The sequence below is a fragment of the Elgaria multicarinata genome, chromosome 11 (assembly GCF_023053635.1).
Source record: "Elgaria multicarinata webbii isolate HBS135686 ecotype San Diego chromosome 11, rElgMul1.1.pri, whole genome shotgun sequence".
Taxonomy (NCBI): domain Eukaryota; kingdom Metazoa; phylum Chordata; class Lepidosauria; order Squamata; family Anguidae; genus Elgaria; species Elgaria multicarinata.
Window position 1 is genome coordinate 38363160 of NC_086181.1, and position 16534 is coordinate 38379693.

The 16534-nt window shown below is 42.6% G+C and overlaps 1 protein-coding gene across 1 annotated transcript; it reads left to right on the plus strand.

The window, feature by feature from the left end:
* Window positions 1-1073: 1073 nt before the first annotated feature.
* LOC134405782 (vomeronasal type-2 receptor 26-like) lies at window positions 1074-14014 on the plus strand. Its single transcript, XM_063137037.1, has 7 exons — window positions 1074-1285; window positions 1391-1399; window positions 4283-4451; window positions 7485-8345; window positions 9382-9609; window positions 10225-10351; window positions 13113-14014. Exons 1-7 carry the CDS (start codon window positions 1074-1076, stop codon window positions 14012-14014), a joined length of 2508 nt encoding a protein of 835 aa, XP_062993107.1.
* Window positions 14015-16534: the final 2520 nt, after the last annotated feature.

Below are 16534 nucleotides of genomic sequence, written 5' to 3' on the forward strand. Positions count from 1 at the left end.
CGAAAGGATTTATTCCTGCCGACGCATTTCAAACTAAATCTAGTCCTTCATCAAGGAAATCTAAAGGAAATTTTAAAAAGATATAATTTTACAAAAGTAGGGAACTGTACAATTATAAACGTTCATACAATAGACCTTAAAATATCAAATCTGGTTTTGGTGGGGCTGTGATTCCATTCTAGGTTTTCTGAAGAACCAGCCAAACCCCTCAATGATCTATCCAAGGTCCTGAACCCAATTGTAGGGTTCAGAATATTGGGCAACTCCTTTAGCGTTTTGGCTGGTTCTGTCTAAAACCTGGAAGGGATCCAAAATCCACCGAAATTAGAGACACCAGCCTCCACTGATCATATGCAGGTTTAGAAAGAACAAAAGATCTACAGCTCTCAGCATTCCCCAGCCAGTATGGGGAAAGTCCTACAACTCCTAGCCATCCCAAGCCAGCATTCCCCAGCAACCCATGGCTAATCGTAGGATTATTATTTTCTGTCTCAACATGCAAAGGATTGTGTTTTAAGTGGACAACCATCAACTCAAAACCAGCTGGACAACCATCTCTCAGGTATGCTTTAGGGTGGATTCCTGCATTGAGTGGGGGTTGGACTTGATGGCCTTTTAGGCCTCTACCAACTCTACTATTCTATAATTCTATAAGTATTGTAAGCATTATATTAATGTTATGTACAATCTTTTGGGATGAGATATGATCATCATGTTTTCTTATTCAATGTCACACAAAAAATACCATTCTGAATATGTAATTAATTCTCCTATCATTATCAAATTAAACGTAATGATGTTTACTACTTCTCCCCATTCTCAGGGAGTTCCAGTAGCCTGATGCAAACCTATTAACCAAGACTGAAGCATTTTATTAATATACCCAGGACCATTTAAATCTTAGTCCATAGTCAAAGCTCTGACTGCTGTGTTGGTACACCTCAGAGTTCTTACTTTGGATCAGTTGAACGTAAAGCCATAGCAATTAAGCTTTGCTACTCAGGGACACTTGAATAGTAATGCTGGAAGTGATTTGTGTGTGTGTGTGTAAAACAAAGTTCTGTTTTTGCAAGATGGCCTTATTTCTGGCACTAGTTCTGCTGCCCCAGGTGCTCAGCAAGCATCCCATTGTTCCTTGTTCCACTGGAGAACCTTTTTCTATTCTTCACAAATATTATCAATCAGGGGACCTCATCATTGCAGGCATTATGTCTCAGATTTTTATATCTTCAAATGCCATAACCTTTAAAAACCGTCCATTGCTGGATCTTTCTGATGATCATATGTAAGTAGATTGGTGTTTTCACTATTACAGTATCATTCTACTGTAATGAATATATTCCTACAATTGCCTTGTTTCAGCTACTACTACTACTACTACCCCTTTTAGCTACTACTTGTTTCAGCTACTACTACCCCTTTTATTCTCAGTAATTCTGACGTCTAGGTAGAATCTCACGTCCCTAACATCTTTCAGTGAGGATTCCCATCCATATTGTGAGAATTCCCTGGCTATGCAGCTATCATAATGATTCCTGAGATTCCAGCCACTCTTCATGTCTGAGACTAGCTTTCCATAACTCTGCAATACTTATCCTCAGTTGTTTCAGGTGTCGATGTTATTGCGACATGACTTAAAAGAGCTGGTTTTCTGAGAGTATTTTCTTAAGAGCTCTATCTGTCGTAAACCTCAGCCCAGTAATGCAATGTTTTTATTAGAATAATTATATTCAGCAACTCTCTCTCTCTCTCTCTCTCACTCACTCTCTTTCTGCAATAATGGTGCAGTTCTGAAGTGCCTGGCTAGATTTGGAAACTTCAGTGAATATTAAACAAAAATGTGCAAACTATCTGTCTCTGGAAATATCATTTAGCTTTGATAGGACAGAACAGTCAACACTTACCTCATGAGACAGTAATTGGGTCAGCCACATTATTATTTAAATTGTAAGCATCTGCAATAAGGAATTCCCCATTACTCCACTTGTGTGGGCATTCTGTTAGAAGTTGAGATCTACAGTAGGTGAATCTTTTGCTGTCTTCTTTGGTTGAGTGATACACCCTGGTACCATTAGCCATATCATGTCACTTAACTGAACTTTGCTGGCAAATGGCATGAACATGCAGCTGAAGTACATGCTAGGAAATATTTTAACAGAGAGGGGGAAAAGATAAACTGCAAGCTAGCAAGACATGAACTTAACTGTCGGATGCAAATTATCACAACAGACTGTTCTGTTGCAGAGCCTCTTCAAACATATCATGACAGACCACGGCGACAGGAGTTGTGGCACCATGTTGGGCCTCCACTTTGAATGTCTTTCATGGAGATGTGCCTTTCATTGGTTTGGTGCATATCTGAAAAGTGGTTGAAAAGGTATTAAGGTTTTTTTGGCACAATTAAAGTGAATGGAGACCAATAGGGATGCCCAAGAAATCTGCAATGCAAGATTTTATGAATCTGACCCATGGATCCTTCATTGGGATGGCTTTTTCCTTGTCAGGCAGAGTCTATGGACTTGAAGACCATTCCCCTAGTCATTGGGAATTATGCACAAATTTCATCGTAGAAAAATGCATAAATATATATTTTTTTAACAGCCAAAATATGTGCTCCCTCCTATAGTGTGAAAATACACATTTGGTGGGAATTTGTGCACTTTGGGGAAATTGGCACATGTGCACACTTGCAAATGTTCACAAATCTGAAAAAAAAAATCTGATTCTGTCGATAGACAGATGATGGAATGGAAAGAGCCTGATAATCCATAGAACAGGGATGGAATGGACTCTGCACGACCCCTAGCAGCAACTACTGGCAAAGATATATTGGGCATATTCACTGAAGATAGAATGCTGCTAGTATGCCAATGATTTCAGAGGAATCCCACAGTATTCCATGGGCAATGCCTACTCCTTTAGCTATGGGGTGTGGTTTTCTAAGGTGTGGATTCACTTTAATACTCAGAATAGGATCATAACATGGGGCAGGGGATTAGGGGGGCAATGTCCCAATCTGGAACAGGTGCCTCATGGCTCCAATTTACATTGCCAAAAAGGTGCAATGTAAACTACAGATTGATATCAAAGCCATGTTGCCCTTTATCCCCCACTCTAGAGTCCTGATATATTTAAAATAATAATAAAAAAGGTGGGAGGAATCAAGTCAGGGGAGCAGATTGAATATCTCTTCACACCATCTTTCTGAAAGCAGAAACCTTGCACAAGGCTCTCAATTATTGCTCTTAAGTGTGTGTGTGTGTGTGTGTGTGTGTGTGTTGGGTAAAGGTCATGCAAGAATCCCTGGATTCTTTGTTTCTTTGTTTGTTTCCATTTCACATGGGGATTGAGGCAGGCCCATGTGCTGATTTTCTGAAGCCTGAAATCAGTGTGAGGCCCTGATTCTTCTGTGTGGGTTTATAGGTTCATCAATTCACACAGATATGTGTGTGTTGATTCATTTTCCCTGCCTCATTTTTAGAGGTCCTCTTAGAATTTATAATGAACTTCCTTTGGTACCATTTTTGAGGTTACCTAATCACTGTGATGTGATCATTTGTGCTCTGTGTGTGTGTGTGCAGTTTCCATTTCTATCACAATTTTTTTTAATGCTCTGCAGTACTTCAAAAAAGCCCAGGGCTCCTGTCAGAAATCTGAAAGTGGGGGAGGGTTGGCAGGAAAATATTTTGCAGGCTGAGGAAATACTGTGCTTTACACATCTTTCACGGATGAAGAGTGATAGTAAGGGAAAGGGATAGAGTATTTTGTAATTCTCAGAAGTAAGTCCTTCCAAACATAGAGCGACATATGTACTCATTCATATGCATGTACCTTATTAATATGGATCTATGCAACAAAAGGTCATGGGACAACTCACAGGATTCCTCTAGCAATAGAGTAGGGCTCAAAGGATTCATAAGATAGCACAGGACCAGAAAAACATGGGGCATTGTTTCATGAATGTTCCAAGACACTGTGTCTTCCCCATTCTCTGCCTTAGATTCCCACTTCCTGTCTTTCTGGAGTTTGAGCCAACATGAAACAACCTTGATTCTTGCCTTAAACTGCTGGGCATTTTGATAATTGAATATACATAGGAATGAACTGAAGGGAATGGCTTGTTCTGAAAAAGTTGTACTGTATATGGCTTTTCCTCCAGGCTTATTATGCATCTTTACCAGCACATTTTGGCCTTGGCATTTGCTATAAATGAGATCAATAAAAAGCCCCAGATGTTACCCAACGTCAGCCTGGGCTTCCACATCTATAATGGTGATTTCAGTGCAAGCTGGACCTATCTTGCCTCATTGGAACTTCTCTCCAGACGAGGCAGATTCATCCCGAACTACAAGTGTGATGTTGAGAATATTCCAGTAGCAGTCATTGGGGGCCCTAACTATGAATTCTGTTTCCACATGGCCGCTGTCCTGTCATTGTACAAGATGCCACAGGTAATACGAAAGTATCGAGGATCTGAGCCAAAGACAGAAATGTAAAAGATCAGAAGACAGAAAGAAGCAGACAAAAGAAGAAACAGAGAGGAAGAAAAAGGAAAGAATGCTAGAATCGTAGAGAAAATGAAGGTTCAGAGCTGCTGGAAATGGAGAAATGACTTAAAAATCTGGACCAGAGCTAGTGAGATATTGCTTGAATAAGGGACCTGTATAAAATTGGGACTTGGGGTCTTGCTAGACCTGCCGGCTTACACCGGCAGGGAGGCGGGGCCAAGGCACGCTACCGTTAGCGCGCCTCCTCCAGGCTCCCACACGTCGGACGCACAGGGACGTCGCGTCCCTGCGGCGTCCACCATTATTATTATTTTTGCTTAAAGGGGCCGGGTGCGGCCCGAAGCCTCCAGAGACGGTGAGTGGTTTTTTTGGGGGGGGGTTGTACGGGGGGGCGAAGGATGGCAGGGTGGGTGGCAAGGGGGCAGGGCGGGTGCGATCACGCCGTGCGCCGCCCGAGCAAGCAGGCGAGCGGCGCTTGCCCGGGCAATGCCTGGCATGGCAGCATTGCTCGGGCAAGCGCCGCTCGGCTGCTTGCTCGGGCGGCGCGCGGCGCAATCGCACCCCCCCTCCCCCCTTGCCACCCACTCTGCCATCCTTCGCCCTCCCCTCTCTTCCCCCCCCCGGGCCAATGGGCACGTCCGCGGCTTTTCGCGGCTCCTCGCAAGTAAGCGAGGAGCCGCAAAAAGCCACGGAAGTCCCTAGATGTTCCCCTGCTCCGGCCTGAGGCCGGAGCTGGGGAAAAGGCGCACCATAAGCGCATTCGCTTATGGCACATTGGAGGAGGCCTCAGTGCGGCCTGCCGCCGGATTCCCCTGTGCATCCTCTGGACGCACAGCAGGGAAACCGGGTCAGAAGGCGCGCTAAGGCCTCGTCTAGTAACGCCCACAGTCTATTTAGGATAGCTGGGTGTGTCTATCCCTGGTTGTTGTTCTATTTACCCATTGTTGTTGTTGATGATGATGATGATGACGTTTTTTGTAACGTGGGTATCTATTTTCTAATGAAATCTTTCTTCACTATCACTTACACTGTGTAATTTAACCATTTGTGGACTTGCAGTTGTTTGGATTTACCCTCTGCACAACTAAAAGCCAAGCACCACACTACCAAATAGAATTACCCAAGGTCCAGAAATTGTTAAGCCCTGTTTAGTGTATGTAGCCAAAGGCTTTTTGTTTGTTTGTTTAAAGATTTCTGCACATTGGCAGTGGAAAAGGCTACAGGAAGGAAAGTGCAAAGACGATTGTGGTCACACTATTTCCCTTCCTCTCACCGGACAGGATGTCACCAGCCCATGAGGTCTGCCAAGTCCCAGTAAATGAGCTGGAAATGAGCTATAGTAAGGAAAGTCACCTGACAGGGATTAACTTCTTAGATCAGGTGGCACCATGGTGAATGGAGTACTTGCAACACCAAATATGCTCACCAAAAAAAGAGGGGGAAAGGCTCAAGTATTTATTGTTCTGCTTCTTAGGACATATAAAAACACTAAGGGTGAGCTTAAGTATTTACTTATACACTGAAGAAATATTAAATGTTGTCACTATGGTGGTTGTCTTTTAAACCAATGGGCATAATGAGATTGCAGAGAATTCCAGACAGGAAGCAAGGAGAGTCTCTTGCCTAGCCTCATGATAGAAGTTTGATATAAAAAAAATCACTTCCCCCCCCCCCAAAAAAAAAGCGTAGAAAGAAAAGTCATTGCACCCAGGTCTAAACTGAGAGATGCTGATTAACCCTGATCTACTCTGGCGCAAATGTTGGGAAGAAAGGCCCTTTTGCAGTAGGCAGTAGGCCACTGTTTCTGTCACTGAAAAAGTAACAAACGGTGACAAACGGAACAGAAGGTAATAAAATAGAGTGGAGAACTGACTGCAGGGCCTGAAAAATTGAATTTAAAAACAGGTTCAGGTTGGTGGTGGGAGGAAGAGGAGGAGGAAGAGTGGTGGTGGTGGTGGAAGCTGAGGATTGGTGTCACCATAGACGATGCACCAAGTGTGCGGCTAGTCTGGCACACATCTGCAGCTGATGATGGAGTGTCACTCACCTCCCTGATGACTTCATACAGAGACTGGAAACAGAGGAAAAGAAATTACTTTAAGCTTGGAGGTCTAGCACATGTTGGTCACAGCTTGAGAGAGCTTGCCAATCTGAGCCTTGAAGTCATGAAATGCTACTGCAGTAGGGTTGCAGTTCATCCCAATGCAGTAATGGATACCATTTCAGTGCAACTCCTTTCTGCTTTAGCAAATCGTATAGAGCCCAATGGCAAGGATCATCCACCAGCTAGTCCCATATGCACTGCAAGTTTGCCATACACTTCTGCTGACTATGGGCGCATCTATACCAAGCAGGACCTTGCACAAAGAAAGTAGTATGAAAGTGGTATATAAAAGGCAGGAGCCACACTACTGCTTTATATTTCATTTATTTATTTATTTATTACATTTTTATACTGCCCAATAGCCGAAGCTCTCTGGGCGGTTCACAAAAATTAAAACCACAATCAGGTTAAACCAACAGGTATAGTGTTAATGAAGTGCACTGACAACTGTTAAGGCTCGTTGACACATGCCATATACCGCTTTCATTCCACTTTCATAATGTTCTATCCTGCTTGGTGTAGATGTGACATGAGCCCCAACAGTCGTCAGAGCACTTCATTACCACTATAAAGCAGTAGTTTAGGTCTTGCAGTGCACTTCAATACCGCTATAAAGCAGTGGTATGGCTGCTGCCTTTTATATACCACTTTCAGCCTACTTTCATGGTGCAATATCCTGCTGTGTGTAGATGAGCCCTATATCTCAATGCCATCTGGGACAAAGATGCTGTGAAGTCACACCTCCCAAAGCTCCAAAGCTGCACCACTGAATATCCATTACAAGAACATATTAAATCCTCCTGTTTAATATACTACTTGATTAAGAGGTAACATATGGAGTTATATCAGTTTTCTTCTCTCATTCTCTTTAGCTCACCTATGGCTCTTCTCCTATGAGGAATAACAATATCCCAAATGTTTTCTTCAGCTGGATGTTCCCAGATGGAAATCATCAATATGATGGGATTCTGCATTTACTGCTGCATTTCAGATGGACGTGGATAGGGGTTTTGTCTCAGGAGGATGAGAATTCAGAGAGATTTGTAGAGAATGTACTTCCCACATTTGCTAAGAATGGAATTTGCTTTGATTTTATAGAAAAATTTCCAAAACTAACATCTTCCAATGACTACGATGCAATGCTGGAGGAAGGTTTTGAAATCAGCATCAGTGTATTGACCAGCTCTGCCAACATTGTGATTTTGCATGGTGAAGTGCATACCATGATAACAATGAGAACGCTACCCAAGATCGCTGAAATGGAGGATATACCATTGTCAATGAAGGCCAAAGTCTGGATTATGACAGCCCAGGTGGATTTCACCTCATTTTCCTTTCAAAAGAATTGGGACATAAATTTCATCCATGGTGCTGTATCTTTTGCAGTTCACTCAAAGGATCTTTTAGGATTCCAGGAATTCCTTCTGATGAGGAATCCAATCTTGGAAAAAGAAGATGGATTTATCAAGGTTTTCTGGGAAGAGGCGTTCAACTGTTCTTTACCCCATCCTTCCTTAGACAAGGAAGCTGGGGGATTCTGCACTGGGGAGGAAAAGCTGGAGACTCTTCCCGGGTCGGTTTTTGAAATGAGCATGAGTGGCCATAGTTACAGTGTCTACAATGCTGCCTATGCCGTGGCACATGCTTTGCATGCCATGCATTCCTCCAAACTCAAACACAGAGGAATGGTGGATGGCATAAAATGGGACCTTTTGAATCAACAGCCATGGCAGGTAATGTCCCCATCTGACAGATGCAGAAGATTTCACCGTATCTATTGTTGCAACAAATGGTCTTTGACTGGACAGAAATCTTTCTCTCTATGTAGCCTGGAGAAGTTGGGCATTCCTCTAACTATGGATTCATCTACACCAAGCAAGATATTGCACTATGAAAGAAGTACATAAAAGGCAGACACCACACTACTGCTTAATAGCACTGACAACTGTTGGGGCCTATGACACATACCATATACCACACTCACACCACTTTCATAGTTTTATATTCCACATGTGGTAGATGTGTCATGGGCCGCAACAATTGTAAGTGCACTTCAATACTGCTATAAAGCAGTAGTGTAGATCCTGCAATGCACTTCAATACTACTATAAAGAAGTAGTGTGTCTCCCGCTTTTTATATACTACTTTCATACTACTTTCATAGTGGAATATTCTGTTTGGTGTAGATGAGCCCTATGATTATGTTAATGAAAAAGGACCTCACACAGACATTTGTAGTTTTACAGCACATGAAAGGACTCCCCTATGTTTACATAAACACGATAGTCATTAAAATTCTATAAAAATAATAATATAACAAGATACTGAGTATGCTCAGTAGATTTCATAGAATGTTGAGTGTATCTGAGCATCAGTTGGAGAAAAAAATGATGAATGGGAAGAGGAGGGAAGCAGCCTTCTGCTCCCTAATACCATAATTTCAGAGTACCCCTGTTAGCAGGGCTTCATGCATTGCGGTTATAAAACCAAGCGTCCCCCCACCCACCAGATAGTCTTGTACTTAGATCGGATTGAAGGATATGTGTACTCTTATTTGAGTGGAAAATTTCAATACAGTTTGGTTATTATTATTATTATTTATTTATATAGCACCATCAATGTACATGGTTATGTCTTATAATAAAACATATTGGATCTCTATTATAAATGCCATTTAAAATGTAATGGATTGCCTTCAGTATATCATTGGATCATGTTAGGAAAGCTGCTTCATCTCATGGAATTTGTCTCTTTCCTATGCTAATTTAGATCCAGTCATTTCTGAGAAGTGTCTCATTCAACAATAGTGCTGGAGAAGATGTTTCCTTTGACCAAAATGGGGAATTAGTAGCTGGATTTGATATTATCAACTGGGTCACGTTCCCAAATCAATCTTTTCATAGAGTTAAAGTTGGAATGGTGAACCCACAGGCTCCCCACAAGAAGAGATTCACCATTCATGATGATGACATTATTTGGCCTAGCAGGTTCAACCAGGTACTGATCTAGTTATTTTCTGAATGTTCAAAATTTCATTCAGTTTTCAAACACAGAAACAGCTGTCCCTCAGGGCCAAACCAGTGGAGACTGACAGTCATTGCACTGATGTAAGTCATCTTCCTGCACAACTAATAATTTGTGTTAGGAAGCATACAAGGGCTATGACAAAATTTAAAAACCTTTGTGTTGGATTTACTTGGAAGAGCCCAGGACCTGACCAAGGCTCTCCCATAGCTAGGCGGGTGGGAGGAATGAAGCAACATTACTTTCCTAACCAAGCAAAGGGAATCACAGGGTAAAAAGTAAATTTTAAAAGACAGAAATGGGATGAAGCAGCAGCAAACTGTTTCAAAGGAACCCTGAACAAATATATCAAGGATAGTAAAATATTTGAAAATAACATCTTAGAATATGTTCAAAATTGAGGCAGTCAATACAATTTCCAAGAGTTAGATCATAACTACAAAGTCACTGGGCTGATGACAGAGGTTCCAACACTTGTTACATTAAGAGTTCTTTTGAAAGAAAAAACCATTATGCAAAACCAGCTTCAATGTCATTTCTGGATGATTTCTGGATAAGTCACTATTCTGTTCTTTCCTTTATGGGCAGGCACAACCCCTCTCTCTATGTAATGAGAAATGCCATTTAGGTTACAGTAAGAGGAAGGAGGAAGAGAAGCCATTCTGCTGTTATAAATGTGAACCATGTCCAGAAGGAAAGATTTCAAACCAGAAGGGTAGGAGATATATTCTACAGTATTTATAGCCATATATAAATGATTTGCTGTGTGTACAACAGAAGTTTAAATGGTCTTTAAATTGTTGGGATGAAGCTGATAAGTAGCGATGACTTTGGTCTGTTTTCCTTTCCTTTTTCCTTTTTTATTTTTTGTGTTAAGAACGTTTGAAAATCCACAGATTTAATCATAAATACTGTTTAATAGAAAGAAGGTTTGTTTGTTTTATAAATCAGTGTGGCAGAAAGTGAAACTGACATATTTCCCATGCAAACAGAGAGTCTGTGTGCTTAGCTCTTAAAAATCTGAGTTCTTCTGTATGCTACCTAATATCTCCACTGAGATAAATATGGTCTTAATTAGGGGTGTGCACGGACCCCCCGCTCCGCTTCACTTGCAGATCCGCCATTTTCCGGATCGGGCCGCTCCGCCCCACCCCCGCTCCGCCCACTTCCGCTCCGCTCCGCCCGGAGCTCTGGATCCGGATCCGGAGCTCCGTTTCCCCCCCATAGGCTTGCATTGAAAGCTAAAAAATTATACAACTTTTTTTCTGTTCAAGTTAGAAACCTCATGTTTGGCACCATGACACCTCATGGGGATATACACACGCACGCCAAGTTTCAAAGCAATCCCATCATCCCCTGATTTTTGGTGAATTTTTGAAAATCGGGCACCCCACACACAACATCCCTGCGAGGTGGGCAGGGGAGGAGGGAGGGAAGGCAGGCAGGCATGCAGCTGGCATTTCTGGGGGCATAAGGAAGTGAGCCAAGGATAAGCCAGTAATGCATATAAAATGGAATAAATCAATCAATAAACAAAGGAGGGGTGGAATTAAAAGCAGCAGTGTTGCTGAATAAACAGCAAGAAGATTTTTTTAAAAAAGGCTATATCTGTCTTTTACCAGCAATAGGGGGACGTGCCCGGGGGAGGGGGAAGCAGCTGCCAGTTCAACTCAAGACAGCCACCAACAGCTCTGAGATTAAGAAGTAAACGCTCACTTCAACTCATAACAGGCATCGCTCCACCACTAAAAAGTGAACATTCACTTCAACTCATGATAGGCATTGCTCCACCGTTTTACTCTCTTTGGAAGGCTCTAATGGCCTTCCAGTGCAGGAGAGAGTGGGGGCACGTCCACAATGAGATGCCCTAGGGGAGCTCATCCCCTTGCACCACATCTTTTCAGTTGTTCCCCAAAGTTAGGGTGGGGAGCAGTGCTGTGTTTCTATCTCTTATTCTTGGCTTAGTATATGATTTCAGGTTGTGTTTGTGCATTTGGTGGGGCTACTGTGTTAAAAAACACGGGGAAAAGCCCGTTCAGATGAAGAAAGAGAGGTTTCCCAGAATCCCAAGTTACCTGTTTTGCCTATGCCCTCCTCTAACTTTGGGATCATCATGACCGGGAGCTGACTCTGCCCCTCAGCCCTTTGAAAAAGGTATTTTTCCCGCCGATTTTTAAAAAACTTCTAGCGCGCGACCCGGACAACGCAGAAAGTTGAGAGTAGTCTCAAAATGACCCGCATCCACGACTCTCTGTGCACAAGAATTTTCAGAACGATAGCTTAAAAACCAACCCAGTTATGCCCGAGTCTTTCCCTCAATGCAATCCTATGGGCGAAAAGCCGAAAACGCCGTTTGAGCCGCGCGGTTGACCTGATTTTCACAAAAATATAGCACGCGACCCAGACAACGCAGAGAGGTGAGAGTGGTCTCAAAATGACCCCCATCCACGACTCTCTGTGCACAAGAATTTTCAGAACGATAGCTTAAAAACCAACCCAGTTATGCCCGAGTCTTTCCCTCAATGCAATCCTATGGGCGAAAAGCCGAAAACGCCGTTTGAGCCGCGCGGTTGACCCGATTTTCACAAAAATATAGCACGCGACCCAGACAACGCAGAGAGGTGAGAGTGGTCTCAAAATGACCCCCATCCACGACTCTCTGAGCACAAGAATTTCTAGAACGATAGCTTCAAAAAGAACGTAGTTATGCGCGATTATTTGCCGCAATGCAATCCTATGGTGAAATGTTTTCAAGATGGCGACCGGAGCGCTCCGCCTGAACTAGGAGCTCCGAAAAATGGCCGCTTCTCTTCGCCTTGCTTCTAGGGGGTCCGCGGTCCGCTCCTACTCCGCCTCTGGGTAAGGCGGAGCAGGCCAATCCGCTACTGCTTCTACGCTCCTAATCGGAGCGGATCACACCCCTAGTCTTAATTATACAAACACCCCTTAATATCACTGTGGGTTGTGACACAGGGGAGGATTTCAGCATATATAGAGATGATGGTGTCTGTTTTAACTGTGATTGAAGATGGTTGCCTCATCTACACCAAGCAGAATAATGCACTATGAAACTGATATGAAAGCAGTATATGGAGGCAGGATCCACACTACTGCTTTATAGTGGTATTGAAGTGCACTGACAACTGTTGGGGCCAATTGACATATACTATATACTACCTTCATACCACTATATCCTGTTTGGTATGGCTCCTGCCTTTTATATACCATTTTCATACCGCTTTCATAGTGCTATATCCTGCTTGGTGTAGATGAGGCCACAGTATCTTTAATGATTTAATTGGGGCCATGACCTAGTTGCATATGGATTCTTGTAAAAAAAAATGACTTTGGAAGAACTCAGCCCTGACTTTCAGAGTCAAAACAACCATCGTTCAAGGCTTTCTTAATGTTGTTATTTCCAGCAGACGCAACATACAGGGCTTCCACATACAGGAAATATATGTTTTCTTTTTCAGACATGGATTACTGTGTCGAATGCCCTGGAGATCAGTATCCAAATAATAACAAGGACGGGTGTGACGTGAAAAAAATAAGCTACTTGTCTTATGGAGAACCTTTGGGGATCATTTTAGCCACTTCTGCTCTCTCCTTGTCCTTCATCACAACTCTGGTGCTGGGAATCTTCATGAAGCACAAGGAGACTCCCATAGTCAAAGCCAACAACCGGAACCTCAGCTACACTCTCCTCACCTCCCTCCTGCTCTCCTTCCTTTGTGTCTTCTTATTCATGGGACAACCGGAAAAGCTGCCATGCCTCCTTCGACAAACTGCTTTCGGCATGATCTTCTCAGTGGCCATTTCTTGCATATTGGCCAAAACCACCATTGTGGTTCTCGCTTTCATGGCCACCAAACCTGGCTCCAAGATGAGGAGATGTGTGGGGAAACAACTGGCTAGCTACATTGTTCTTTTATGCTCTCTCATTCAAGTCATGATTTGTTGCATGTGGCTGTCAATCTCTCCCCCGTTTCCTCACTTTGACATGCACTCAATGACAAAAGAAATTGTACTGGAATGTAATGAAGGTTCAACGCTCATGTTTTACTCTGTCCTGGGCTTTATGGGTTTCCTGGCCATTCTCAGCTTCAGTGTCGCTTTCCTGGCCAGGAAATTACCAGACAGTTTTAATGAAGCCAAATTCATTTCTTTCAGCATGTTGGTCTTCTGCAGTGTGTGGCTGTCCTTTGTTCCAACCTACTTGAGTACCAAGGGGAAATATATGGTGGCTGTGGAGATCTTCTCCATCTTAGCTTCCAGTGCTGGATTACTTGGCTGTATTTTCTTCCCAAAATGTTATGTCATTTTGCTGAAGCCTGAGTTAAACAGCAGAGGACAGCTAAAAAACAGAAACAATTAAATACTAGATAACTGTATCTGGTAAAATTGGCCTTTGATTAATTCACATTTTATTCAACTGTATGTAATTGGTGCACACATTGTTATTATTTTCAGTGTATAGACATAACATGAACTTAGTGATGAGAAAACAAGAGATGTTTGACTTAAAAAAAGAGATCTCCATTCAGCTTTCTCCCATTCTCATTTGCAACCTGTTTTTCTGATCTTTTTTTTTTCCAGTTCATTCTCAAATGTTGTGCATTCTTCAACATTTGCACATTTTGAGAAAGTTGTGCATATGTCAGAATTTGTGGAGTTTGAGAAAGTTGTGGATATTCCAAGTACACATTTGGGATTGTAAACAGCAACATTATGCTCAAACATCCCTCTGAGAGCATGTGGAAAAAATCACAATGGGTGGTTCAGAAATAAAACTCCTCTCAGGAAAGAGCAAGCTATTACAAGACAGGCTCCAAGCCCAAAACGTTGGTCCTCTTTCAATATATACCACAACTTATCACATTTGTTCCACATATCTTATGTAGCACTACTACAACATGGTGATGAACCTGCCCATTTCCTCATAACTACCCTGTCAAAGGGAAATGTTAGAATGGGCCTATTCAAACAACACTTCAAGCTCTGTGGTTATCAAACCTGTGGTTCTCTGAAGTTTGCACTAATCACAAGCCATGTTGTCGCAAACAACACATTAAGCCATGGTCAGAGCTGCTAATTTTGCTCCCTTTTACCTTCAACTATAAAACAGTCTTTCACTGGAAACTAAACATAGGTGAGAGAACTGCAGTAGTTGACCCCACCAACTCAGTTCTGTGAAAAAAACAAAGCCAAATAAAAACAACAACAGCTACTACAAATCCCACAATCATATTGCTAAGCTTGAGATGATGCCTCTGACTATGACTACCCAGACAGTTCATTTCAAGCTTACGGCAGAGTAAGTAGGATGCCCCTGTCCCATGACTCCTTCCCACTGCCTATTTCCTCTTTCACTTAAGGTGCCTAAAGTCATCCAGTAGGTTTCCATGGCCAAATGGGGACTAGAACCCTGATCTCCCGACTCCCAGTCCAACACTTTAGCCACTACACCACAGTGGCATAAGCAGAGGTCCAGGCTTCTCCCCAGAGGCCAGCTGGGGAAAAAGTTTTAGCCTGCCTCTGGAAGCACCACAGAGAGAGTGCCAGGGCTCATCTACACCAAGCACCATGAAAGCAGTATATAAAAGGCAGTAGCCACACTACTGCTTTATAGCAGTATGGAAGTGCAATGACAATTATTGGGGCCCTTGACACAAACCATACCATTTTCATACCTCCTTCATAACAGAATATCCTGCTTCATGTAGATGAGCCCATAGTCTAATTTTCCAGGGAAGGGTGTTCCAGAGCCCTGGGGCAGCCACTGAGAAGGCCCTCTCCTGGGTTCCCACCAGTTCGAGGTTATATGCCAGTAACATACAGCCTGTAAACATATCATGAAGAGACTAAGGCCGTAGCTAGACCTAAGGTTTATCCCATGATTGTCCTGGGGTCAAACCTGTTCATCTATGTGCTACACAGGGCATCCAGTGCTCAGACAGGGACGAACCTGGGATGATCCTGGGATAAACCTTAGGTCTAGCTATGGCCTAAGAGACACCTACAGTTAAAAGTAACTTAGTTGTAATTCAGTTATTGTTAAGGAAGTGACTATCTAGCATCCCATTTGGCGTTATAAAAGATTCCTAAAAATGATTAAGTGAACATTCTAACAGACCACCCGCAAAAAAAGCCTGCAGCGCTTCAGTAGAAGTTTACTTCTTGGTCTTTGTTACTTATGTTTGTATGAATGGAGCTTGCATAGCTTGTTGCTGAGCTTCACAAGGAAAATGACAGATGGATACATTTGGCAACAATCCTTTCTATGGATCCCCTTAAATTTCTTTGAAAATAAAAGGGTGTGGGGAAGTTCCATGGAAATGGATAAGGTTGAGATAAAGAAAAGAGCAAAGTTTGCAGAGAGGTAGAGCATTTTTCAAAATATGCTGAAGAATCAGTATGAGTGAGAGAGAGAAAAAAGGCAAAAGGCAAAGGGTGGAACTAGGGTGGAACTAGGAGTTGTATGTCCGAAAGGATTTATTATTGCTGACGCATTTCAAACTAAATCTAGTCCTTCATCAAGGCAATCTAAAGGAAATTTTAAAAAGATATAGTTTTACAAAAGTAGGGAACTGTACAATTATAAACACTCATACAATAGACCTTAAAATATCAAATCTGATTTTGGTGGGGCTGTGATTCCATTCTAGGTTTTCTTCAGAACCAGCCAAACCCCTCAATGATCTATCCAAGGTCCTGAATCCAATTGTAGGGTTCAGAATCTTGGGCAACTCCTTTAGCGTTCTAACTGGTTCTGTCTAAAACCTGGAAGGGATCCAAATACCCACCCAAATTAGAGACACCAGCCTCCACTGATCATATGCATGTTTAGAAAGAACAAAAGATCTACAGCTCTCAGCATTCCCCAGCCAGTATGAGG

Bases quoted from the DNA above. Each gene is read 5' to 3' on its own strand.
- LOC134405782 (XM_063137037.1), top strand. From the start codon at position 1,074: ATGGCCTTATTTCTGGCACTAGTTCTGCTGCCCCAGGTGCTCAGCAAG. The intron at 8,346-9,381 runs GTAATGTCCCCA...ATGCTAATTTAG, and splicing joins TGAATCAACAGCCATGGCAG to ATCCAGTCATTTCTGAGAAG. The intron at 10,352-13,112 runs GTAGGAGATATA...TTTCTTTTTCAG, and splicing joins AAAGATTTCAAACCAGAAGG to ACATGGATTACTGTGTCGAA.